The sequence below is a fragment of the Gopherus flavomarginatus genome, chromosome 4, assembly GCF_025201925.1.
Source record: "Gopherus flavomarginatus isolate rGopFla2 chromosome 4, rGopFla2.mat.asm, whole genome shotgun sequence".
Taxonomy (NCBI): domain Eukaryota; kingdom Metazoa; phylum Chordata; order Testudines; family Testudinidae; genus Gopherus; species Gopherus flavomarginatus.
Genome location: NC_066620.1, coordinates 212,221,051 through 212,248,709, shown reverse-complemented (window position 1 = coordinate 212,248,709; position 27,659 = coordinate 212,221,051). Strand labels below are relative to the sequence as shown.

Below are 27,659 nucleotides of genomic sequence, written 5' to 3'. Positions count from 1 at the left end.
ACCAAGCCCAAGCATGGAATTAAAGGCACCATTGTTCAGACAAGATGTACAAGCACTGTCCCGACCACTCTGATCTTTTAATACAGTGGCATGATTGGTTGCAGAGATCAGGAGCTGTCCTCCCCAAACTAGACAGTTAACATTGTCCAGCCCCGACCCTGAGAGCAATGGTGGAAGCCTCAGTGTAAATAGAATTCTGGTGTGATTACCCTTGTCACACCCTGTCTGCATTATGGTTTCCCTCTGCAGGGGCTGCACAGGGGATGAACTATAGCTATGGAGTTTGCTAGTATAGACAGGGCCTGAGACTCCAGTACCAATCAGTTGGTTCCCCCTAAGATTGCAGGCATAGGTTTTCCTTGGAACATGAGCATTAAAATCATTATTTATTTCACCTTGATTAAGATGATTATTACTCAGCACTTTTGTGAGGCTTGTTTCAGCTCTGAAGTGCTTTATAAACATTATTAACTAAAGGATGAAGCTGTGACATACTTCTCTACCTGGGTTGGTGGCAAGTCTAGGAATTTGTGGGGTTTTACAAGTGTCCATTTCCAGGCAGCCTCAGCTACCTTTAAAGATGTGACCTAAGAGGAAAGCATAGATTTAAGCACTTTTTCTGAAAGGTGTTGGGGGGAGGGGTTGTTTTTAAACCCTTTTAAAAGGTTATTTTTGTGCTTGCTTTTCACCTTAAATATCAGGAATGTCAAATTTACTCCTTTTTTTCTTCCTTGGAGGATTCAAGATCTGTGGATTGGGAGCTCTTCGAGCCCTTAATTACAGGAGAAGTAGACGTGTGTGTGATGAATTTTAAGAAAAAAGCTTTTCTTCCAACAGTTTGTTATGATGAGTTAAACAGTCTCATTAGAAATAATTTCCCCTCTTAATCAAGTTACAGCTGCATAGTTTCTTACATCATCTCATAAATTCTCCAGTCTTCCATAGAGCTGCTCAGGAGAAACAGGGCAGACAAGACCTGAATTTATAATGCAACCAATGAGCAGCCAAATAAATATAAAAGGAATCCAAACCAGCAGTCTGTCAGGCCTTCCCTTTACATCCTAAAGAAGCAAGAAGGGGCAAAACCCCACTGTTTTCTGTCCTTTTTCAAGGCCTCCTTTAAAATCACAATGGGAACCAAGGGCACATTAAAACTTTACCGTCAACTTCTTAAGACATCCCCAGTGCATTTTCTAGTAATGGTCCAACTGCTACACCTCATCCCTCTCTCAGTACAGTGTTTAGGGCTACGCTAGTAGAATATAATGGTACTTCTTATTTTATAAGAATAGAGGGAAACCAGCAGAGTAGATAGGCTCATAAGTGACCAGAAAGCAAAATTAATGTTTTACTTACAGCTCTAGAATTGGTTCCTCTATTTATTCCACTATGTTCTCACACTTCGATCACTTCCAAACAAGTTAAAAAAAAAAATCGAACACACACCTAGTTTAAACTATTCTCTGAACTGAAAAAAATGTGCAGGCAGCAGAGAGGTACATGATGTCTTCTATGAGGAAAACACAGCCAGCATCCACGTGGGCTCTGCTGCAAAACAGCTGCCTCTCATCCTATATTTGCTCGGGTGTAGGGGTCTGCCTGCACAAATCCAACGAGAGGATTGGGGCTCCTGCTCACAAATCTTAATCTGTTGTTGTGGCGTGAAGGGAGGGGATTGTTTCTTGGTGGTACTGCTGGAGGGATTCAATACCAATTCGAGTATGTGTTTTGATGACTGAATACTTGAATGGTTTCTGTAGAATAGCACCTACTTAGCTGAAATCCAAGTGTATTCTTAGCGTCTTTACATCCCAGAGTTTGGCCAAACAGTTTCTGGGACCCAACCCAAGGATCTGTTGGTCTTTTGCATTTATACACTTCCTCTGGGCAGCAGTCTTCATACTCATGTCTCACATGCCAGAGATCCGAAGATGCATTTCTAGCTGCCAACTATCTCTGGAGACAGTTTGGTGTTCGCACCATATGGTATCATGCACATGCGGTGCCATGTTGCAGTCATGAAATGCCGAACAAAATGAAACATGTTTTTTAAAGATGGCTGATTGGCCAGGAAAAGAGACTGCTCTGCACTGGGCAGATTGGCACATATGTGTGTGTGGGGGGGAGCCCCTGTAGACACTGGTTTCTGGTTGACTGCCACCTGTCTCCCGCTTTGGTCAGTAGCGCAGCTGGGGCTGCTATGAAAGAGTCCTGAACCCTACCCCCACAAACACAGTCATCATTAGACTATGCTGCTTTCTGGGGCAGGCATCCAACGGGCTGGAAAGAGACCAGGGCAGAGAGAAAAGTCAGCGAGGAACTGCACCATGTGTGCACATCACTGTGGGATTGTTATTTACAGCTGTGTTAAAAGACAAGCCCAGCCCCACATTACTAGTAGGTTATCTCAGATCCTTAAAATGTGCCTTGTCAAGTAACTGCTGCACACAGCTCATTTTAATTAACAAGCTCGCTTTTCCCCTGCTGAGCTCCCAAGGCTGTTTTGCACACAGGACACTGAACTCCGCGAGCAAGGGGCTGCCCTGCAGGAACTGTTCACACCTGAGCAGCTCAAGACAGAACTAGGAAAGGAAATGAGCTGAATGGCATTCCTGTCCCACACTCCTCCCGCGACCCCACAGAACACACCCCTACACTACAGCATAGGAATTTAGGCAGTGTTTGGAAATTCCTTTGGTCACTAGGTTTTGGCCATGCTGGGGAAAGCACACATTGACTTCACACACACAGGGTACCAGACACAGACCCTTCCACAGAGCAGTGGCAACAGACCACATCATCTAAAAAGCAAGAGTAGCTTTTATCTGGAGATTGAATGGGAATCCAGCCACCCTAATCCAGCTCCCACCTGACACCTGTTAATCAGGCAAAGCCACCAACCATCACTGAACTTTTTGGGTACCCTCTTCTTCATCATCTGTGTCCACCCCCTCTCTTCTCCCATTGAGATCTTCCTTGACTTTACGAAGCAGGAGAAAGGGAAAAATCCTTCTCTAACCTCTCTGGCTTGTTGACTGCTAATTTTAGGGCCAGGGTTCTAGATTGGGAATCCAAGTTCCAGAAACACCAGGATTTTACCAGGCAATATGTTCTTGCTGGGATTTGAGCTGCCACCGGTCCAGACAGATGGGTTCTAGGTACAGGAGCAGCAGTGTACAGGAAGAGCAGAGATAAGAGGACTGGCATTGTATTAATAGCCATTGCAGATTGATGATCATCATCATTATTCCTTCTATAGCACTTTCCATCCACGGCCTGAAAATCTCCAGCCTGACAAGCGTAGCTTCACAACATCCTGGAGAAACAGGTAGCACATCAACACTCCTGCAGATCCCTCGAGACCCATTTCTGCCACATTGCCCACAAGTCAGCCAGTCAAGGTACACATTTGGGAGTGACAGTATTTATTCTGGTTGTGCTTTTTTATCCATCTCTCCCACCCTTATGGATGTTGCTTGGCTTCTTAGATTGTGATCTTATTGGGGGCAGGGAGTAGTGTATTGACAGCACCTAGCACGTGGTGGGTGGTACTGCAATGCACAGAATACATTTATCTTGATAGATGGGGAAACTGAGGCAGAGAGAGTAAGGTCCACATTTTCAAAAAGTTGCCTCTAATTTTGGGTGTACCTGAACATAAGAACCACCATACTGGGTCAGTCCAAAGGTCCATCCAGTATCCTGTCTACTGACAGTGGCCAAAGCCAGGTGCCCCAGAGAGAGTGAACCTAACAGGTAACGCTCAAGTGATCTCTCTCCTGCCATCCATCTCCACCCTCTGACAGACAGAGGCTAGGGACACCATTCCTTACCCATCCTGGCTAATAGCCATTAATGGACTTAACCTCCATGAATTTATCCAGTTCTCTTTTAAATGCTGTTATAGTCCTAGCCTCCACAACCTCCTCAGACAAGGAGTTCCACAGGTTGACTGTGCGCTGCATGAAGAAGAACTTCCTTTGATTTGTTTTAAACCTGCTGCCCATTAATTTCATTTGGTGACCCCTAGTTCTTATATTATGGGAACAAGTAAATAACTTTCCCTTATCCACTTTCTCCACATCACTCATGATTTTAAAGACCTCTATCATATCTCTCCTTAATCGCCTCTTTTCCAAGCTGAAAAGTCCTAGCTTCTTTGATGTTTTTTAGGTGCCCCATTTTAGACACCCAGGGTTGGAGGTTCAGAGGCGCTCGGCACTCAGAGACCAACTCAGGTCACTAAGCATTGTAGGTGCTCGCTACCCCTGGCATCCTGCCCTAGCAGCACCACAATCCAGGCACTCAGCATTAGAGGCTGCTTTTGACAATTTGAGCTTGAGTGATTTCAGATTCATAGATTCTAAGGCCGGAAGGGACCATCAGATTATCTAGTCTGACTTCCTGGATAGCACAGACCACTACATTTCACCCAGTTACCTCTGTACTGAGCTTAACTTCTGCTTGGCTAAAGCAAATCTTCCGGACAGGCAGCCAGTCTTGATTTGAAGAGAATCCATCACATTCCTTGGTACGTTGTTCCAATGGCTAATCCCCTTCACTGGTACAAATCTGCGTCTTATGTTTAATTTGAATTGGTCCGGCTTCAGCTTCCAGCCATTAGTTCTTGTTTTGCCTTTCTCCACTAGATTAAAGAGTCATTTAGTACCTGCTGTTTTCTCCCAAGAAGTTAGTCAGATACTGTAATCCACCAAGGCTGCATAGGAAACCTGCAGCAGAGCCAGGAACCCAGGCCTGTGCCTTTAACTACAAGGCCATCCTTCCTCAGTGTTAGGTGAAGGTGCGTATGGAAATCCTTAGCTGCTCAGTCATCAGACTGCTTCCCCCCTCTGGAAGGGAGCCCTAATCTGCATTGGGCATTATACTCATTTGGGCTCTGTAACTTCAGTTCAAACTAAAATCCATTCCACTCCATTTGTGCATGGAAATTGTATGGACTTGATTGTATGGCAAGATTTCTAGTGCTAGATGAAGCTTGGAGGCTAAGCAGGAAAGAGGCCAGTCCTCTGCCTTCATCACTAAGACTAGGGAGGCTATGAAAGTGGATTTGATGGCTAGGCAAAGAAGGGCTAGAGATCGCAGGTATTCTGTATGCAGTGTGGATGAGGCTAGTGTCTCCCTCTAATGGTACGTCTATACTACCCGCTGGCTCGGTGAGTAGTGTTCAATGTATCGGGGATCCATTTATCGTGTCATGTCTAGATGCGATAAATCGATCCCCGAACTGATGCCTGTACTCCACCTTGGCAGGATTTAAGCGGAGTCGATGGGGGAGCCGCGGTGATCAACTTGCTGCCGTGAGAACAGCCAGTTAAGTCGAACTAAGATACTTCGACTTCAGCTACGTGAATAGCTTAGCTGAAGTTGCACATCTTAGTTCGAATCCCCCCGCTAGTGTAGCCCAGGCCCAATACCAACTTTAGATTCCACAGGGGAGTTCAGAAATTGACCCTTGGTCTAATGTTGTGGGTTGGGCTAACAAAGAACCCTAGCAAGCTCTTAGCTGGGATTCCTTGGTCTTCACACAGAACATGACCCAAACTTTACCATGCGCTTTTGACGGGACTCAGACATGTGGCTCTTTGCACAGTTGCCTGAATATCTTCTGCAGTTCTGGACAGGGCAGAGCCTGCGTGAGGACTGGCAAGCATTCTGCATGGACTGCCTTCACTAGAACGGTGCTTAGCCTGCAGCTGTGCCTCTTTAGGGTTCCTGTACAACCAGCAGCAGTACAGGAAGTGGAGGGTAGAGCATGAATACAGCGGTATGGGAAGTCCTTGGTTTAAGGAGCTGACAGGGAAGCAGTCATGGATATACTGAGACAAGGTCCCCATTGAAGAATTTCTTGGCTCTGCCCACAGAGAGGACAGTGTATATGTTGCACCAGGCATCTGAATGGCATTGGCTTTGTACTGTGGCCTCTCTCTTAGGTGCCCCACATTCTAAAGCTTGCCCCAACGATTGAATGAAGGGGAATACATCCAAAAGGAATTCACTTCTGTCAGCTCTTCCCCCTGCACAGTCTGAGGCTCGTATTTATTTCAGCAGGGTGCCTCTGTCTTGTAATGTGCCATGTACTGTTGTAGCATGAATACATACGCTGCAGCCCCTGGGGAGGCAGGGAATTAGCATCTCAGTAAGGCTCACACCACCTGGACACAGTGAATTCTGAGAGTGTTGGACTGGCTCTCTCATCAGATCCATGATTTTGATACACCTCCCCTGGCACAAAGCAACTCCTACAAGAGTGTGGTATCGTATCCAGCTGAGTCCAGATGGCCAAAGCCCCTGTAGTTTGGAAGAATTCTAGTACCCTGGATGGAGCTGCCATATCTGCTCCAGATTCTATTAGCCAGTCTCCCACATGGGCTATCACACATCCCTTCTTATCTGAGGCCGCCTTTGCTCATCACACTCAGCTTGGTGGAGCTGCAAGGTGCCGATGTTAGGATGACCATTGGTGCACAGAACTGGACATACAGTTCCCCAACTGTGATCGGTAAAGCTCCTGCCCGGGGAGGGGATGTGGAGGTTTGGATCTCAAATCAAATGTGGAGAAGAAATCTCCTTTAACAACTCTCTGGCTGTGGTCACGGAATTGAGTGTATTTCCTCTGGGAGTGACACTAATGGCTGGGGCTTTCCTGGTCTGTATTAAAAGTTCTGGTCTTTCCCCCTCTGGGAGAACAGAGACACTAAGGGGCTTAGACCCCTTTGGGCTCAAGCTCAGAGCTTTGCAGACCTGTCTTTGGTTCACTTCACTCATTTTACTGTGACTCTAGCCACTGGCTGTTCTTCCATCTCCACCTTCTAGGAGGAAAAGTTAACTGAAGCAAAGAGCCTGCTGGGGGCCACACCTCCTATAGGAATTATACACGTTCTGTGACAGAAGGAGACAAAGCTACATGCCAGCGTGCTGCTTTTCTGGCAGACAGTGAGTAGCAAGTATCTGTCCTGCCACCTGGAGGCTCTGGGGCTGTGCTCTGCATCCAGCCCACCTGTGGCTCCAGACCTGTCCCGCTCTGCACTCAGAGAGGAAGCCCAGGAGGCTTCTGAATGCCTTCTCCCCATAAGATGGGCCTGAAGGACTCAGCAGTGGAGAACTGCCTGCACATAGTTTACCCGTCCCTCCTGCTGGGCCTCCATCTCAGCAGCCATGTTTTCCATGGCTCCTTCCTGAGGTGGATCTGCCTCCAGGGATGTGGCTGGGAGTGATGGAGCAAATGCTAGAGACAAGAGGGGAGCAGACGGCACCAAATATTGTTCTGCGACTGCTGGTGGCTCTGTCTGAGTGGCAGGGCAGGAGCAGGAACCCTTCTCTCTAGTGGCAGCAACTACAACATCCCCTGTGGGCTTTGGTAGTGTCAAGCCTCCCACTGGAGTTGGACCAGGCTGTTCTGTGGGGCAGAATGAACTAGTCCTTCGAAGCTTAGGGGGCCCATTTCCAGAAGTGCTGAGTGCTCCTACAGCTCCTACTGACTAGTGGGAACAGTGAATGCTCAGCACCTCTGAAAACTAGACTTGCCCCTATCCACCTCCAACCCCAAGAGAGGGAAAATCCACACACTGCATAGCACAGCCATCAGAAAGCAATACAACATTAGCGGCCATCTCCATTTCTTTGTTTTTATCGCTTGCAAATGCAGTCAGTCAACAAAGCTACACATTTTCCACACACCAGCATAATTTTAGAAAAAGGGGAAAAAATCATAAATCAAATAAAAAGCGATGATCTTAAGAGTGATCGCAACTAAAGGAAGAAAACAAATGTATACAAGACATCAGAGCTATGTACAGCGACAGGTTTGAGGGGGAAAAAATAAGCTGTCCCCCATCAGAGAGTTGAATTTTTATTATTTTTATTATTATTTTAAATAGTTTAAGCTACCTCAGCTGTTAAGCACAATCAAAGCAGAAAAAAACAACTGCTTAATTTTATTTAATATTTAATCAGAAAATGTTTATCTACAATAATTGACAGAACCCTCCCCCTCCTCCTCCATCCTTCCCCCTAAAAATTATTGCAGCTTTTCCCCCCCGAACTGTTCTTTTTTTTGTCTTATTATTATTATTTTCCCCGATGTGATATACACATTGTGGCCTCTCTCGCTAGGAGGCTTTAAACACCAGCATAAAACATGGAAAAAATGATGGGTCAAAATACTCTCTGTTTTTCTTTAAAACTGACAAACTCACGATTGCTAGAAAAAGCTGATTGTACGCACAAGCGGGCTGGGGCAGAGGGGAGAAAAGGTGTTTGGGTTTTTTAAGCATGAATAAAAACAGCCTTTCTGATAGAAGTCCGGTGTCTTTCCCCACCTTCCCACTGGGCTGAGACACGAATCAGTGACAGATCCAGCTGAAACTGAGATGATCTTCCTCCTTCCGAAGCAGTCTCTTTCAACTCGCTTCTTCCTCCATCCCCTTCCCCACTTCCCCGAGAAACCTTCATCTGGAGTAAGATGCCAGCAACTGATTACAAAAATAAGAATCATCTGTAATTTTGGCTCAAGAAACCGACTGTCCTGCCTTGTCTATTTGCCAACATCCAACGCCTTTTACAAAAAACAAACAAAAAAAACCCAGAAAGACAAAAAACAAACAAAAAAAAAACCGAAAGAAAAAAACCTTTTTGCTCCAAACACTAAGAGCTGAAGAATGGCTGCAGTTTGAGATATCAAAAATCTCAGAAAAATATATAATATATATATATATTTATATATCTCTGTATGTCTTATTATTTAAATTTCACATTCCTTTAAAAGAGGTTATTCAGTCAGTAGCTGCTGAAGGAGGCTCTTCTGCTGGGCCTGAGGGGTCTGAGGACCTGTCGTGCTTTTCTGCGAGCCCATTGGACCAGGCTGGTTCAGGTAAGGGTCTCCACCTACCAGATTCACTGTACACTGCACGTCAGCAAACACCTGAACCTGTTGTACCTGCTGGGACACAAAAGACAAGAGAGATTTTTAGAGGAAAAAAGGAACAGGCCCCTTGGCTTATGGACTGGGTACTACGTGAAGTGGAAACTCACTAGAGAATTCCTCTAGTCTGTAGTCACCACAGAGAAGAACTCTTCTGTCTTCTTTTCCTATAAAAAGAAAACTACTGCACTCATTTGGATCAGAGCTCTGAAAGATTCACATGTTTTAATTTAAAAAAAAAAAATTGGCATTCCCATGTCTCCAGCTGCCGGCCAGCCATCACTCTGTGCTGAGAGCCATCTTGTCTGTGATACCTGCTCTGAGGGGAGCACAGTATCAAAGGCTGGAAACCAATCTCCTCCAGTTTTAATACTGCTGAAGCCCCTTCAATTGCAGCCCAATAGACAAAAGGCACAAGGTAGAATGCTTATGCTAGGCTGCTGAACAGGGTACATCATGGCATCCCACTCGCTGCAAGGGAATATCAAAGGGACAATACCAAGATAGAGTTAGGTCCAAAATTGAAGTGTCACAGAACCTAGAGGTAGGACACATTTTCCTTCTTTATTTATTCCAATAAAAATAGGATTTGTTTTGTTTGGGTGTTAACATTTCCCTACAGTCTTTGCAAATCAAACACTGCACTATCTTGCTAATGCACAAGAGCCACAAGGTGAAAAACTGATCAGGAAATTAAAAGCTTGAAATTGATTAGTTGATTTTCATGGTCCAAACTGAGCAAAATGAAAGAAGTGGTGACAGGTACAACTGATCTGTGATACTTAATGGATTATTAATAAAACACAAGGAGGCACACACACAACTTTTATTTTGTTTTAAATATGTATTTATTACCCATTTTGAAAATGGTAACCAGCCCAGGGGCAAAAATCTTCACCCATGCTTTTTAAAGATAATGCTACTGAAAAATGTATACTGTTTGATGCTCTTCTATAAGCCCATGAAAAGCCCAGAATTCCTTGCCCTGGGCAAGCAGAATTTTGCAAGACTGACTACACACAAAAGCAGCATGAGGTGCAGTTAGACTTCAGCAGCAAACGGGGGAAACAAAGAGAACTTCATATTGAAGCAGAACACGTCATCTCTAAACAAACTGGTAGAATGCTGGTTCTTTCCAGACTGCTCGACAGATGCATGCTCTGCGCTGAAACTGGCAGTACTGCAAGGCAGAACGACAATACTTGGCCCAAGAGACTCAAAAGTTGCTCGTTATTTTGGATTTCCAACTTGATACCTTAAAAGGGCCTGATTTGCAGAAAGTGCTGAGCCCCTTTCTCTGAACAGAACAAATGGTTCAACAGTAATCAGGCTCAGACAACTCCCAAGGCGGCACTGAGCGCACGCTGATACATTACCAAGGGGCTCGTGATCAACACATTGTGTCACAGAGACAAGGATTCTGACTGCAAATGTTCCCATAGTTCTACAAGCAAGTCCTGCCCTTCAGAAGCAGAAACATCTCTCGTTTGTCATCGTACCTGGGGCCAGCCTCAGAGCCGATAAGGATTTTAGCGACTCCTGTCTCTCCAATGTCCAGTTACTTTTCCAGCTCAGCTCACTGCACTGACTGTGCTCCCCGCACTGCTGGGGACACTTACCCTTCCTGCCAGAGTAACAAGCTTTGATCCATACAGGCTTAAATCAGAGTAGGAGAATAAAGCAAGATTTCTGAGGCAGGTTGTTGTCATCGAATGCAGATTCTAGCTCTACACTACACAGAAAATAGAAGGCCCTACTGGGCTGAGCCCTGCAATTTATTCTCTGCCACTGCAGAAACCTTCCCTGATGGCAAACCCGCTGATAAAATAGGTGCAAGAAGTTTACAGTTACTGAGGTAACCAACCCAGACATGTCAAACGTCTCCTCTCTGTACCTCAGATGGGTCTGTGCTTAGGAGTTTCTTACTGACCTGCGCCCCATCTGCTTCTGTTTTCAAAAGGTCAGTGGAGGAAAGCTGGTTGCAGTAAAGGCCGGTGGGTCTCAGCGCTGGGTCATTTACCTGTCAAAGCAAGGTCAAGGCTCAGTGATGGTTCACCTGCTTTCTCTCCCCAGTGCCCCATCCTACAGCCCCAACTCTGCACCAAGTGAGGGATCCCAGGAGAGCGCTAGCACTGGGCTCTGTATGTGGAGCCTACATGCTGGCATTCTCTGCGTGACAGGCTGGAATGGCCTCGGGGCAGTAGCCGAGTGGGACATTGTTGGACTAAGCTGGTTTATTACAGTGTTCTTTTGCTTTGCCTCACAAAAGGCGAACGGCAGAATTTCTGAGCCAAGGAGAGGTTTAGAAATGCTGGGCTCCTTTTCCCCATCACTACTTCCCCGATCTTTTCCCACCACCTCCTCCCCAAGCTACAGCTTCTGCCATTTTAACCTTCTAGGAGTGCAGGGAGCACAGTTCATTCTCCTCTCCCAGCTTTAACCATGCTGTGGACATCGTGGTGAGAGACGCATGGATCCCAGGGCAGGGCTGCAGACCTGGTTCTGGTGCTGACAGAGCGTGAGCAGCACTCCTGACTCCGCAGGACTCCCTGCTGCAAGTTGTCAGTGAATGTTTTAATTAAAGCAATACAGCCAAGTGGATGGCTGGGGCCCCCTGAGTTCATAGACTCCTAGACTTTAAGGCAAGAAGAGACCATTATAATCGTCTAGTCTGACCTCCTGCACAATGCAGGCCACAGAATCTCACCCACTTACTCCTGTAACAAACCCCTAATCTATGTCTGAATTACTGAAGTCCTCAAATCATGGTTTGAAGACCTCAAGCTGCAGAGAATCCTCCAGCAAGTGACCCGTGCCCCATGCTGCAGAGGAAGGCGAAAAACCTTCCATCAAGCCCAGCCTCTCAGTGCCCCCACTGTACAAGATGGCTCACTCCATTTGCTGTAGCAGAATGAAGCCATGGAGGGGCTGCAATGCTTGTCTGCTTCACTGATCGCACGCTGGACTAAGATTATCCAAGTTCCTTCTGAGGAGAGCTCCCTTGTGCCCACCACTTGGGCTGCTGGTGGTTCCCTACAGCATCTTATCTACGGGGAGCATGAAACTCCAGTGAACTGACAGGAGGGGCAGAATGGCTCAGCCTCCATATTGCTTCCAGACTGACGCGTCAGATGACACCAGGGACTAATCCTGTGCTAGCCAGGACACGATGACCTAAGTCTGGCCTACGAAGCAGGGCCTGAGTCAGTGCGTCTTCAAACCAAGCTCCCTCGGTTCCCAGCTCATTCTACAGCAAATGCACAATTAGGGCTGGTTTCCAGACTGTTCAATGCAGCCATAACGAGCAGTTCAGAAAGCCCCCGTGACTGAATCCCTTCCGAACAGGCTGGGAGAGGTCAGCTGTTGGAGGCATGGCTCAGAGCAGCTTTAAGTGCAGACAGACAAATGCTCCCAGATGAAAATAATTAGAGGCGATGCTGCCAAGAGCAATACAGCACAGATCCCTCTTGTCACGCAACGGATCTCAAAGGTGCTTTACCACATTCTTGAGTCACAAACCAAACAGCTAAAGATCCTTCTGGACCTGCAAGATCTCAGGTCTGGCCCTGGAAACAGAGAGAATCTCCCTCAGACCGAATGGTTACTAAAGAGGCCTACTACTCGCCACAAAGCAGCACTGGACAAGACTGTGCTTCGCCTTTGGTGCAGGCATGAGGGCACGTGCAAGCAGCTTCCCTTGCCATTTGCATGCCTCCACAACAATAGCAGTGTGGGTGGGGACTGCTCACTCCTTGGTCTTCGATCGAGTAAGTTACTTGGAAAGAGCTGGGGAGGAGAAGGAGCCACTACTTGGCCCTGGTGAGGCCTCATCTGGAGTACAGCATCCATTTCTGGGTACCATTCTTTAAGAAAGATATGGATAAACTGGAGTGAATCCAGAGGAGAGCAACACAAATGATCAAAGGTTTAGAAAACCTGGCCTATGAGGAAAGGTTACAAAAACTGGGCCTGTTTAGTCTTGAGAAAAGAAGCCTGAGGAGGGGACATAAGTGTCTTCAAATACATGAACAGCTGTTATAAAGAGGAAGGGAATCAATTGTTCTCCATGGCCACTGACGGTAGGATAAGAAGTAATGAGCTTAATCTGCAGCAAGAGAAATCTAGGTTAAATATTAGAAAAAGCTCTGGAATGGGCTTCCAAGGGCGGTTGTGGAATCCCCATCATTGGAGGATTTTAAGAACAGGCGGAGCAAACACTTGTCAGGGATGGTTTAGATTTACTTGGTCCTGCCACAGCTCAGGGGGCTGGACTAGATGACCTCTTGAGGTCCCTTTCAACACTATGTTTCTATGATTCTAGAATGCCTCCCACCACTAGAGGAAGCAATCTGCACCATCCTTACAGGTGATGCAAAGTGAGCAGCTGCATGCACAAAACATCCTGAAAGAGACTGTACCTCTGGAGGCAGAATCTCTCCCAGTGCCCCCTCGGTGCTGGTGCAGCTCCACACTGCTTTCTAGCAAGACTCAATGCAAACTGCACCTCCTAGCCCTCAGCGTGCACAAGTGGGTAGTGAATCATTTTGTTCTCCACCACCTGCACTACTCTGCACAGACACTGAAGGGATGGTCTCCTGAAACGAGTTCCTAGGGCCATGAGTGCTATAGCTAACTGCCGTCATTTCGGAGTGTAACAACAGGAGATCCATATCTGCCTGGCTCCAGGAGGGTGCATGTGCTCATGGATCTGTCTGTGTTCACTTTTATACCATCATCCTCTGTGACTGAAGATTGTTGCAGAAGCTGGCTATACAGGAAAGGGGTACGAGTCAGCCCTGGTGTAACCAGCGGGCATGCTACTGACTTCCGTGCGAGTGGTGTCAGCTGGCCCTGGAGCGGAACTTGATCCAAAGGCTCTAGAAAGAACGGTGAGTTTCCATGGTGCTGAACTGGTTATTACACTAGTTACTTACTGGTTATTAACAGTAGCTTTAGAAAAAGATACTTAACAAGGATTTGGTGACTTCTAGAAGACAAGATCCAAAGCCAGCCCACTGGCCTCGTACCTCACCCAAGTAGACATACTGGATCTGAAGGAGCCATCACATTACACTCAGACATTTTGGCTGGGAGTTTTACCAATCCAGACCCACGCCCTGGGGACTTCCTGGGGGTGTCTAAATATGAAAAAATCTGCCTCATCTTCCCATGAAATGTCAAGTTCTCCTTAATAAGCGATAAGGAATCCTCAGGGCACACTCAGGGGCAACAGGAGGCATTAGCAGCTGGGAACTCTCAGTGCAGCCACCGCTATCTTTGCAGAGTTGAATGCATGCCCGTCCGCTCCTGGTGAGCTGATGTAACTATCTCATAATTTGACTAATCTGGTGCCTGTTGCACAAGGCTTCAAAACACAGCTAAGCTTACAATTGTGGGTGCCAGTGAAGCGAGAGAGGCCTCTGCCTGCTTCCCTCCAGCCCTTTGCTCCAGTGTCACACAGCTAACTGTACTATGGGGAATGGGCCCCTGCCTCTCAAGCACAGGAAGGAGATAACCTAAAGGTAAATATCCCAGAGAAAAGGGAGATCACCAGGGACATTTTTTAAGTCTGCACAAAAGCACCAGATGACTCCTGAGCCAGGATTTCCAGGTCCCCGGCATGCTAGACAATAGGCAGCAGAGGTAGGGGTGTGCATGATGCAGAGTGCTGAGGAGTTACAGCAACAAGCATCTGGTATACAAAACCCTGGAACAAAAAGCTTAAACGCAATAAATCCATTAGCTCCTTGGCTCAGGGAGTCAGGCAACTCCCAGAGAGAGCACCACAAAGCTAGTGTGGGACACATGCGCCTCACCAGTAGAGAGAGCTGAGGGATAGCTCAGTGGTTTGAGCACTGGCCTGCTAAACCCAGGGTTGTGAGTTCAGTCCTTGAGGGGGCCACTTAGGGATCTGGGGCAAAATCAGTACTTGGTCCTGTTAGTGAAGGCAAGGGGCTGGATGTGATGACCTTCCAGTTCTATGAGATAGGTATATCTCCATAAACAAGGGCAGAGACCTGTTAAGGGACCCCCCCCCCAGTGAAACTGGCTGATGGTCAGTGGAGTGACATTATCACTGTTGGTGCTCCTGGAGTGCCCAGTGAATGAGGATGCTGTCACACTGACCTGCTCAGAGCACATGGAGTTCATCCCGGGCATTTGCAGTGAGCTCATCTGCATTTGTCCAGTCATTGGATTCATGTTCTGGACGTTCGTGTTTCCTCCAGCCATGGACACGGTGATACTCATGTTGTTGTACATTCCCTGCTGCGCAGGCGTGGGCTGGTTCTGCCCAGCTTGGCTGAATACACTGTTAACCCAGACAAAAAAATAAAGAGGGATTACACAAAGTCAGGAGCTCAGAGAGGCCAGGGCTCGGTTTCCAGTTGTAACATGGAGAGTGACTCCAGCAACAGGCATCCTTGCAGAAATGGAACCACAGAGATGTCTGTAACAGAGAAGGAAGGGGAGGGGGAGTAATGGATCTGGAGTGATAAAGGCTTTTTAAAAAATAGCTGATCCAATGTTTGCAGCAGACAGATCTCTGTGGCTTATTTTCTCCTGGGGAGGAATTTCATGACTTCCTGCTTCTATCTACTGAAGAAAATACCACCCTTCTGAAAATGTCCTACAAAATTTAACAGAGTGACCCTTTCCCCAAGAACGTTTAAAGCAACCTACAGAATTTGATAGCAGGGATAACATTAAACTTCGTAAGCTGCTTTAAAAGTTCTCTAAAAAGGATCTCATTGTCTTAAGAGCGGTGTCTATAAAATCTCACTTAGTTTCTAAAGAACCTCGTTGCTTCCTTCCCTTTAAATCCTACAAGTAAAAGGGCCAAATTCTGCTCTCAGAGGTGTGTGATGAAGTCGCTGGGAGTTGCAAGTACTCTCCTGAAAATGGAACCCTAAAAATACAGCTGTATATTTACAAAAGTCAAAATGGAAAGTCACAGCAGCACTCAGGTTTGGCCCACCTGCCCCTCCCTCATGGCCAAACCGGAGTGGCACTGCAACCCTATGCACCAGGTCACACCACCACTCGCTTGAATTTGTCCCAGAGGAGTGGCCAGGCCAAACCTAAGTGGTACTGTGACCACGTCGTGATGTTCGGAGTGGGGAGCCAGGACAGGAGCTGCTGCTGGCGGGTGAGTGTGGGGCAGGCTCACCCCAGCTCCACACTGGGGTGGGAGAAGTCTATAGTTGCCTAGGGCCCCACAACTCACTGGTGGGTCAGGATTGACCATTTGAGAAACACTTCTATATAGCATTTACACACAGAGCTCCAGGAAGATCTGTCAGCAGAAAGGGAGGAAGGAAATGGTATGGTGCCTGGGCTGGACCTTCATCCAGAGCATTATGGACCTGACCCAAGTCAGCGGGAGGCTCTCCATTGACTTCAGTGCGTGTTAGATCAGATCGTGTCTTTCTACACCAATCCTCAGCTGTATAGTCTGTGGAAGATCCAAGAGGCAGCTCAGCTCTTGCAAGAGGAGAGAGAATACAGTATTAAAATGCCCTGCTCTGGTTTGCTGTCTAACAGCCATAATCTGTATTGCTTTGCAGCACTCCAACAGATGGCCTCCGAGATTGATGAAATGCCCAAGTGCGGCTGAGCACCTTAATCAATCTGGGCAGCCGTTTATTGCTTCATATATAACAAAGAGATTGAGATTATCCCCTAATTGGAGCAACTGCACTGGAGCCGTTCTGCACTGTATGAGCCTGAAACCAAATCAATGAAGTGATTCTTCTGTCTCGGCCAAATTACTGAGCAAACAAAACGAGAAGACAGGCGTGTTTGGAATTCATGGTGAAGAACACAAAAATCATCCGTGACCTTCTAGTTCCATGGACTCCCAGGGTACGTCTAGGTTCCGTCTGCCAAATCGCTCTAACCTCTCACCAAAACACACTTCTCACCCAACACCCACAAAAATCAGCCAACAAGTAGAGCTGTCAACCAACCATTGTCCCTCCAAATCTTTTTCTGACAGGTTAAAGAGCCCTTTCGCATCAGGCACTTCCTGTGCGGTACTGTATTTACAGACTGGGATTAAGCTGCCTTTTCTCTTCCTCTTCAACCAGCTGAACAGATTGAGCTCCTTTAGTCTCATTGCAGGGCAAGTTTTCCAGCCCTCATATCATTTGTATGGCTCTTCTCTGAGCTCTCTTCAATTTTTCAACCTCCTTTTTAATGTAGGGACAGCAGAAGTGGGGACAGTGTTCCAGCAGAGATCTCCCCGGTTCTATCCTGAGGTCACATCCCCTCTAATCCTGCTCAGCATTCCCTGTGAATTGTACCCGAGTCTCACTCCCTCTCTACTGCTTGTCTTGTTGGGTCAGGTCTGAGATTTAGATTGTTGCTCTCTGGAGCAGAGACCACGTCTTCTAACATCTTGCGCTGCTGTAAAATAATGAGCAGCAGCAATATTAATAATACATTTGTAATAGAATCCTGGGCCTGGGGTGCACAGGCCCATCCCATTACAGTCCTTGGGCCCTTTAAGAGCAGCACATTCTGGGAAATGCAGTTCCACAGGACAGACTGAGACCCCAGAGACCATATGGCCAGGGAACTGTCTAAGGGACAGCCTGAGCTCCGGAGAAGGGAGATGAGGGCTGCTGAGAGTGTTTTGAGTTGCCTGCTCTGTTTCGGAATAAAGCGAGCCCTGAAATAAAGGGCATGAAGTGATTTGTTGGAGTTTGTGTGTTCCCTGGGATGCATAAACAGGGCAATCTTGAGATGGAGCAGAGAGGTTATTTTACCTCTGTACTTGGCCCTAGTGCAATTGCTGCTGGAATATGGTGTCAAGAAGGATGTTGATAAATTAGAGAGGGGTCAGAGAAGAGCAATGAGGATGATTAAAGGGTAGGAAAACCTGCCTTAGAGAGACAGACTCAAGGAGCTCAATCTACTTAGCTTAATAAGCAAAGTTAAGGGGTGATGATCACAATCTATAAATATCTATATAGGGAACAAATATTTAAGAATGGTTTCTTCAATTTAACAGAGAAAGGTGTAACATAATTGAAACTAGACAAATAAAGCGTAATTTTTTAACAGTGAGTGTAATTAACCATTGGAGCAATCTACCAAGGGTTGTAGTGACAATTTTTAAATCTAGATGGGATGTTTTTCTAAAAGCTGTGCTCTAGGAATCATTGTGGGGAAGTTCTCTGTCATAAGAATGGCCATACTAGGTCAGCCCAAAGGTCCATCCAGCCCAGTATTCTGTCTGCCGACAGTGGCCAATGCCAAGTGCCCCAGAGGGAATGAACCTAACAGGCAATGATCAAGCTATCTCTCTCCTGCCGTCCATCTCCACACTCTGACAAACAGAGGCTAGGGACACCATTCCTTACCCATCCTGGCTAATGGCCATTTATGGTCTTAACCACCATGAATTTATCTAGTTCTCTTTTAAACGCTGTTATAGTCCTAGCCTTCACAACCTCCTCAGGCAAGGAGTTCCACAAGTTGACTGTGCGCTGTGTGAAGAAGAACTTCCTTTTATTTGTGTTATGAGAAGTGCCAAGTGTCCAGTTTGTATGAGGTGCTGTAACTATTGAAGTCTTTGGTGGGAGAGGCAAGACTGATAGGAGCCTGAGGCACTGTGTTTCCTGAAGGCAATGGAGAGAGATGGATGATACCTTCCTCCCCCATCACCACACTGATGCACCCCACCCCCCACCATGGGTACTTAGCTCTTTTATGTAACACAGAGCATCATCGAGCTGCAGGACAGGCATTAGCTTACCCTACTGCATACTGTAAACAGGTCAGACCATACAAGAGAGATTCCTGTTGGTCTTCGCAGGTTTTTATGTTGCCTTCCTGATCAGAGTGTGTGTTATTCTAGACTCAGAACCAAGACAGGACATTTTGTAATTTACAGGCATTTCTAGGGGGCTTTTCACTGCAATATCTGAAGTGCAACAGGAAAATAGGACAGAGAAGGGAAAAGCCCATGTTTAAACACTGTAGTGAAACAGTCATGTTCCCCATGTGTTTTATAGCACATCCTCCTCTTGCCTGTGAGATCAGAGATAAACTTGTTATAATCATCTTTTAGCCTAGTTATCCCCCAGGATTCAAGGAGGGATTTCTGTCCACAGGGGCAAGAACACCACAATGCACATGGGCTACAACCACACTTCCAAAGTGTGTTTAGAAATGGTTATTTCTGTTGTGTAGATGTGGGAAAGAGGCTGTGGTTTGAGCACTGGCCTGCTAAACCCAGGGTTGTGAGTTCAAACCTTGAGGGGGCCATTTGGGGAACTGGGGCAAAAAATCTGTCTGGGGATTGGTCCTGCTTTGAGCAGGGGGTTGGACTAGATCTCCTGAGGTCCCTTCCAACTCTAATAATCTATAATTCTATGAAAAACTGGGGAGAGCTCCCTGCTTTTGGTTTGGTTTTTTACAAGGTAATTATACAGTTAAAGGTCATGGCTGGATGGATGTTCTACTGGGAACCCAACATGCTTCCCAGCAGGGTGAGTGGTTAGGGGATGGGCTGGTGTAGGACACTGGCTTAGTGCATGTGTGACCATGTCTCCCTCTAGTATCTGGGCCCAGGGACCATCGCAACCTACTACGGACTCATAGCTGAAGGAGAGCTGCTGTGGAAGAAGCCTGTGATTTTGGTGCTGAAGGTGCCAGGTTCAATCCCCTTGACGACTGTGATGTCAGTATCCATAGAGCCATATTTTGTTACCCTGGGTCCCCTGCTTCCAGACCAGTTAGGGGCAGGAGCGCAGACCTCAGCAGTTATTGCTCCTACCATCTGCGTGCACATTACTCTGACCTGAGCTTAGACTTACTTATTATTCCCCATTGTTCCTTGCTGCCAAGTCTTCATGTCTGGGGACTGGTATCCAGGGGTCGGCGGAGCTGACTGGAGCATGGGGCTCTGCGAAGGAGGAATCTGCGGCGACATCAGAGGGCTGCTGGGGCTGAGTGATGGAGCGAATGCAGGCTCACTTTGCTGACCCATGCCTGGGAACAACACATAGATGGCTTTACTGCAAACTGTGCAGATGACCATGCCATTACTTAATAAGCTTGTTCTTAATCCCTCGGGACCCGAGTCTGCCAGCTTTACTCACGCAGAGTATTACCTTACTCTGCCAGTAGTGTCCTGTGAGGACTTCCCCTTTTTTTGGTTATTTGTATTACCCGAATACAGCATTTTGTAGCCAAATGGTGGGGGGAACCCAGAAGTTGCTTGCCATAAAGAGAGGGGTATTATTCCAGAGAACAGCTGCCTGGAGAAGGAGCTGAAGTAACTGTACTGGAGAACAAGACAATGTCATTGTTGACTTGGCAGGACAATTTTAGTTGGTTTCCAAAGCCGCGATAGCTGTGGGGTAATTGTCTCTATTGATTAATTATAGAACCCAGATCTATCTTGCCAGATTCAAACTGAATTCTTTTTACATTATGGAAAAGTGCTGCTTAAGTGTAAAAACATGTGGAGCAGGTGCAGTACAAAGATGTCCATCTGCAGCCAATTCTGGACAAACTCACTGATTTAATCTGAGCCACCCACATAATCTGTACACAGGAAATAACCTCCATCTGCAGCTGATTTCCGATACCTCATCAGAGCATGCACAAGGATTTGGCCTTTTTCAGACATTTAGCTTCTGAATGTAAATTTAAAGTAATTTAATTAAAATGGCCACTCTGAATTTCTCTCTCTCTTTTTAAAAGGGAAATACAATTATTTACTTAAATGGTATCAACTTCTAGAGATCTCTACATTGTCTGAGGGGTGCATTTGGAACATGGAGCCTGAAGAATGGGGTGCCTTCCCAGAACTTGCAATACGTGCACTGAGATCATCAAGTGAATGGCACTAATGGAATGCAAAGGCAGCACGGTCTAGTGGACACACAGCTGGACTGGCAGTCAGAAGAACTGGGCTGCAAACCTTGGGCAAGTCACGGCCTCGCTCTGTGCCTCAGCTTCCCCATACATAAATTGGGGATAATGATTCCTACCCACCTTTGCAAAGCTCTTGGAGATCAGCAAATGAAAAGCACTGTGTAATTATGGCCTGATCTGGATTTCCTCCACTCGGGGCTAAGGGGTACACATTGAAGTCATTACGTCGGTCATGCAGTATATTTATTTACTTGCATCGTTTGTTGCCCCCGCTCATACCTCCACATACTTAAAGCATCACCTGATGAAGCAGACTCCACTTTAAGGGCACACCCAAAGACGTACCTGACCCCGAGTACTGGAAGATGTTCTGCTGCATGGGAGGGGTCATCCCAGCACCAAACTGCCCTCCAACGTTCCCCATCATCCCTCTGTTCACCATGCTGTTGCGACTGGCCAGTGCTGCCTCAGGGTTCGATGCCAGCTGTGAAAAGGGGCTGGTGGAGGTGGGAGGGTTTCCTGGATTTGTACCGTAGTTGGGGGGATAGGGGAACTGCTGTGGGGGTGCCTGGGGGAGGCGAGCTGCCCCCATCTGCACTGGGAGTCCAGCCGAGGGAGGAAGGTTGTTCCCGAAGCTCTGCTGTCTCATTAATATGGCTCGCTGCTGCATTAGCTGCCTCTGCCGGTGCTGCTGGCTGTACAGCTCTCGCTGGCGCTGGGCCAGCATCTGTGCATTCAGAGGTGGCTGCAGAGGAGGAGGTAGATGTGAACGTTACGATAACGCTGCCCCTGCCAGGGTAACCGTACCATCTGGGGGACGGACAAATGCCCTTTCCAGCGGCCTGTGATGTCAATCATCATTTTGCAAAGAAAGCTAAAAGTCCCGAAGAGCAATTGGGGAAGCTCTGTAAATCTGCCAGTTAGGGCAGATCAAAGGCAGAGTAGATTGGAAATATTAAAGAGCTGCCTCTGTACATGCTCATTCCTGTAACTGAATGGAAAATCTCACATGCTCACCCCATAAAAGCTTGAAAGACCCTGGAGAGTTGGGATTTGAAACACATGTTATCAGCCTGGCTATGAACAGGAAACCTTTGCAAGGGGCTCTCCATCTGCAGGGGCAGCTACTGGCAAAAATTTCCGCTTTTTGTCATTTCATGCAGCTGCTAACAAGAAAAACGCCTGTCCAAAAAGGACCATTTGTTTTGCTTCAGATCCCGCCCTGCTACCACAACCTTGCCTTTAACAACAGTTGTTGCTGGACTCTCTCAGCACAATCACTCACTTCATACCACTCCCTGCACACTGAGCAATCTCCCTCTTCCCGCCATCCCGATCTCCCCCTCCAGATTCCCTTTTTTCGTGCCTGTGCCCCCCGCCACCTGTCCCTGCTTAGTTGGCATCATAATCTTGTCTTGCTCGTATCGCCGTATAATCATTACAAATGACATTTTAAAAGTCCGTGGTACTCAGGGGTGAAACGGGGGGAAGAAAGGTGGCGGCTCTCTTCCAAGTTCTGCCAACGTGAGTCACGACACTGGAGCACCCCTCACTGTGGAGTCTGTCAGCATCTGTGGAACCAGAACCTGGGACAATGGAGGTTCTGGGCTCCCAAAGCTTCAACCCCACCGGGAGCTCAGGCCAGGTTTCTGTTGGGGGACTCTGTGACGCTAGACACTGCAGGAAGGAGCATTCAGCGGAGCCTGGGTGGCAGCCCTGCAGCTCACTGATTGGCCCATGCCGGTATAAGCGCCGGGAAGCCGTTACAGGGAGCTGTCTGAGCCAGGACACAGACTGCCTGCTTGCTTCCGCGCTAGACCTGCCTTACTGTGAACCTGAGACTCTGGTGCCTGTCCCCAGTTCCTTCCCAGCTCTGCTACTTGGCTCTTTTCTGTAACCTGGTGCCTGACTCAGATTTCCTGGTATCCTGACCCAGCTCGACCCCGCCTCCACTGCACGTCTCCTGATGGCAACCAGTGCCCACCGGCCGCCCACAGCCCGGCCCAGACAGTCTGCAGTTGTTCAGTAGCATCGTGTTAGCTCTCTGGACTGTACCAGCTCAACGTGCTGGGCTTTCATGTCAAGCCCTGTCCCCAACCTCCCTCTTTGAGTTTTCTCTGTTTAGGAGTTTTCAGCACTCCTGGGCAGGACCTGTCTTCCCACCTGCCTGTGAAGCGCTCATGCACGTTACATTGATCTGCGGTGATCCAAGCAACTGTTGCCATGGGCCATTTCCCTTAGCCTACTTTACAAAAAGTGCACATGTAGTGAGCCAGGCAGTGTGGCCTAGTGGAGAGGGCACTGGAAACCAGGAGACTTCGGCTCAATTGCCTGCTCTATGACATTGGGCAAGGTCCCTCACCTTTCGACGTCTCCGATTCCTACCTCCTCTGTCGCTCTTGTCTATTTAGACTGTAAGCTCTCTACAGCAGGGCTCTGTGTTTCTGTGTGAGCGTACAGCTCCTGGCATGACAGCGTCTCTTGCCACCACCACAATAATGATAGCAGTGAGAAATGTGACTACTCCATTGCAGAGCACGGCAGAGCATGCTATTTTCAAACATTCATAACTTGTTCAAATCAAACCCCATTTTCACAGAGACTTGAAGGCGTTTCTTGTCAGTTGAGGGCTAATTCTCTAACCCAGCTATTTTGACTGTAGGGCTGTTCAAAACCCTCTCTTTCAAGAATTTTCTATAAACTATGGGTTTGTTTCCCAAACGGCTGAACCAGATTTGCTCAAAGTTAATAAAATATCACAGTGGAAAATTTCAGCCCAGAAGAGAAAGTCTGAGAAAGTTAGCAGCAGCTGAAGACAAAGCATTGCAATGGAAACTATTACATAGTTTTGTCTGCAGCTATGATGCCTGAGAGAATATCGGAGATGTCCAAAACTCATCAAAACAGTTTGGAGTCTTCACAGAGACGTTGGAATCAGTAATGGTTTGGGGGTGGCAAGGCAACACCAATAAAAACCCACCGTATGGAACAAAGTTACCAGAATATGGCTACACCTTCCACCTTCTTTTCCCCTTATATTGAGCAGATATTTGATCCCACTTTACTGAAAGTGGATAGAACTCCTGGACCTGGGGCTTTGCAGGATCATTACACAAGATTCACTAGAGATTCAAGTATAAGAGAATGTCATCCACTACAAAGGGACCCTTCTCAAGGAAGTCCAAGCCAGCACCACTCGTCTCCAAGCCGCAATAGAGAATTTTCAGGTGGAAATGCTGTACAGAGGCGGAAGATAATATCCATAGTCAGCTACACAGAAAATTCATTTGGAGCCATATTCTACTACCCTTACTCCCATTGAGTAGTGCCTCACTCTGCAGTTATTCTCAATGGAATAGACTGAACTTATTGTGCTCACAGATCAGTGGTACAGGCCCTTAGTGATACAGTACTAATTTCCACTGGGCTGATACGGGTGCCAACATGTGGCTTCCAACCATTACCTGAGGCGTAATCTGAGGCTGCATGCCTGCCCTCATACTGATGCCGACTGGAGAATTTGCTGCAAACTGGTTCAGGATCGCCTGCCGATTTTGGTGTATCAGCTGGAGGAGGAGGAAATCAGAAAGATCTTACCGCTCTACACCTGTTTTGGACAGGTACAAACATCTACAGACCCACCAACAGCAACTGTCTTCCCACAGCAGTTTTCTACCCTGCATTTTTCCTCCCTACATATCTGAGAAGCAGGTAATTCATTTAAAGGGACTCTTACTAGTTTCCCACAATCACTTCTACCTGCAAAATGGCAACACAGCACTTTTCCATTAAGTCGATTTCCTTCACGTTATTCCTGGTACACATCCTTCTGCTGCTCTATTACAGAGGGGCATCCTAATGACAGAGCTTGCGGGATGGGCTGGCCCCACATAAGGAGAAGTGCTGCGCAAAACCCAGTGTGTGGCAGTTTACAGACTTGTAACCTGCAAGCACAGCTGGAGGGGAAGAGGCTGACTGCTAGGCAGCTCTAGCTGAGAGTTCTGGATTCCCCATAAAACCAAAGTGAATAGTTACCTGCTGCTGCCCTTGTAGCCGCTGCTGCAGCTGAAGTCTCAGCTGGTTGGGCGCTGTTGGTGGCCTGTTTAGAGTCTGCCGTGGCTGCATTCCCATGTTGGTGGGGAAAGCCCCTCGGGGCGGAGGTACCTGAACCGGCATGGGCCCGAAAGAAGGTTTCTGCCTGACCATGCCTTGGAAGGGGCTGGGGAGATTAGCAGTAGGAGAAGCAGAAGAATAAGGCTGGGTGTACAGGCCAGGCTTCTGATCCATTAGAAGAGACGGTGTCGCTTGCTGTGGCTGGAATCTGTCAGTCAGCACTTCCAGGCCGCCCCCCTGTTTAAAAATGGGGACAAAAGTGAGACCTCTTCTTAGCTGACAAAAATCCCAGCAGAGTTTCTAACACACAAAGCAACTGCCATGTGTTCCACTTCCCAGAGAAGGTGGCAAAGGCCAACTCAAAGGGCCCAACCTTCACTTCTCCGGCTCCTCCAGCATAGGCAGAACGGACTGCTCCTAGGATTAACTCAACGGCTGGCCCTGGCAGTCACTACACTGGTACAGCCGACCACACTCCAGCCCGCTTGAGTCTAGTCACTGGGAATGTTCCAAAAAGCAACTGCAGGGAGAACAATTAATACCTCACTCCTCAGGGCCAGAGGCCTAAAAAACCTGCACAAGGAAAAGGACTTTTTGCTTGGCCATGAACAAAGGCCACAATTTTCAGAAGGGCTCAGCACATGCAGCTGGGTCCAGATTTTTCAGGGAGCTCATTTCCCATTGGTGTCAAGGGGAGGGGAGGAAGGGGCAGGAGATTCTTTGTTCTCAGGAGTGGTGACGGGGGGTGGGGAGGACTCTCCATGGTCTGCACTAGGAGCTGGGCTGTTTAGAAAATCTAGCCATTTATTTAGGTGCCTAAAGGGGAGCACCCATTGTTGGCTGTGCTGTGACAGTGGGAGAATCAATTCGAGGCCAGGGGAACAGCATGGTATCGCCTATATTACCCTCCTATTGCAGCCTGCAAAGGGGAGGTGGCCAGAGGAAACAGGTTGCGGCTGGGGCTTCCCTGTGCCCAGCAATCCCCAGCTATCATGATAGCCCTAGAAGCCTTTGACAGCTGGAGTAATACCCTTCAAGCTGCTTCCACTTACACAGGGTGACCAGACCAATGCACAGTCAGATCTGGATCGAGGAGTGTGCCTTCCTGAGCTGTGCTGTGGGCTCCTCAGCTGCAGTGCGGGATCGGGGTCAGTGTATGCAAGCAAGCCGAATCAGACCTCTCTGAGGAAGCTTCCACGGGGGGAATAGGAGACACACTGCTCTGCTTTAGCTTTACTCCAGGTAGAGCAACATAACCGGGACCCAGCAGAGAGTAAACTGCTAAGCTTGTGACATTGACTATGTGCTACGTAAAAACCCCATCTTTCACTCAGTGTGGGAGGTAAATTCCACCGTGGAGAACAGCTCACTGAAAAGCAGCCTGATTTCAGCCCCGCCTCATTAAACTGGGGGCTAGGTTAACTCGAGCACTTCACGTGACCACAACTCCCTGTCTGATGCTGCAGCAGAGAGGTGGCCTTAGACAATCAGTTGCCAGATTAGGAGCCCTATCCCATCAGGTGCTTGAAATCATTTAGCAACCTTCAGCATTGGTTCTGAGTCAGGGGAAATGAACTCAGAGGTTGTGCTACTTTCGAGAGGTGTCTTCCCTGCAGAGAGTTCACTCAGGTGACTGGTGCCTGGGTGTGAGCAGCCACTCTGTGTGCAATACCATGCCTGAATTACTGCACCCTTGCTGCTGCTGCATGTAGCCGTGTGTGTCGCTAGGACATCTAGGAGGAATCTCATGGCTCCGTGCTGCAGTTAGCTAAGCCACTCCATGATTCTTTCCCAGTGAACTGTGGAAAATCTTGTCTGTCATTCTAGGGTGGGAATTACGGGAAGGTGCAGCAGGACTGTATCCTCCCTGCAAAGTAAATAGGTGACGAGCCTGAGAGAAAGCGGCACCAAGGCTCTAACCCCTACCTCACTGTGCCAGCTAGCTCAGGCTGAAAGCAACACTAAACTCAGCTGAAAAGGTTTCGTTTGTGGACAGGAGGTGGGCTAAGGTAACTGTACAGTGAAGACATACCCTAAAGCAAGAGTATATTTGAGTTCGTTCCAGGTGGGTCGGAAATACTTTGGCCTAATTATAAACAACTTGAAAGTAAGGGTAAGGGTAAGTCTGTACAACGTACCCAAGGAAATACAAACTAGTTTAGGAAGATGGGGTACATTTCAATTATGTATCCAAGGGGGAAACTATCGAAATGAACTTCTTCTCAAATTCTGAATGCTGAATGCTGTCCCCATAAACATTTATGTCCAATAAATATTTTATAACATTACATAAGTTATTACAAAGATTCATCTGGAGCCATGGAAAAAGCCTAAGATTAATATTAAAGAAACGATACTTGGATGGGAGTAAAGCTGGATTTCAATTCCAAACATGAGACGATGCTCAGAGCCATAGACTATTAAACAGGGAATTTGCTGGCTCAAGAGGGAAGATGATTGGCATTCTCACATAACTCTGGGCCCCAGGCTCTGTGCTCCAAGGCATCTTACTTCAGTATTTTAGAGAGAAAGTCAAATGCTTAGTATCCTCCCTAAGAACAACACTGAAAGTTACCTGGTGTGGTTATGGCGTTGGGCGGCCTTTATGAACTGAGTTTGGTAGATTGTAATCCGGGTCCTGGTGGATAGGAGATCATGGCACGAAAACCACCATACCACAACTGGCATCTTTACTGGCAGCCTCAGCAGAGGAATC

At 47.5% G+C, this 27,659-nt stretch overlaps 1 protein-coding gene across 8 annotated transcripts in view; it reads right to left on the bottom strand.

Annotated features, from left to right (window-relative positions):
- Window positions 1-7,632: 7,632 nt before the first annotated feature.
- NCOA1 (nuclear receptor coactivator 1) overlaps window positions 7,633-27,659 on the bottom strand; it is a 305,911-nt gene continuing 285,884 nt past the window's right edge. For 5 of the 8 annotated variants that reach the window (XM_050948717.1, XM_050948715.1, XM_050948722.1 and 2 more), the window contains 7 exons: window positions 24,866-25,180; window positions 24,295-24,396; window positions 21,176-21,575; window positions 19,765-19,939; window positions 15,068-15,251; window positions 10,872-10,961; window positions 7,633-8,959 (listed from right to left, as the gene is read on the bottom strand). In XM_050948717.1, coding sequence (XP_050804674.1) covers window positions 8,789-8,959; window positions 10,872-10,961; window positions 15,068-15,251; window positions 19,765-19,939; window positions 21,176-21,575; window positions 24,295-24,396; window positions 24,866-25,180 — 1,437 coding nt within the window. In that variant the 3' untranslated portion in view covers window positions 7,633-8,788. Of the gene's footprint in view, window positions 8,960-9,051; window positions 9,109-10,871; window positions 10,962-15,067; window positions 15,252-19,764; window positions 19,940-21,175; window positions 21,576-24,294; window positions 24,397-24,865; window positions 25,181-27,659 lie in introns of all 8 variants that reach the window. The other 3 variants (XM_050948720.1, XM_050948721.1, XM_050948719.1) reach the window with 3 other exon arrangements.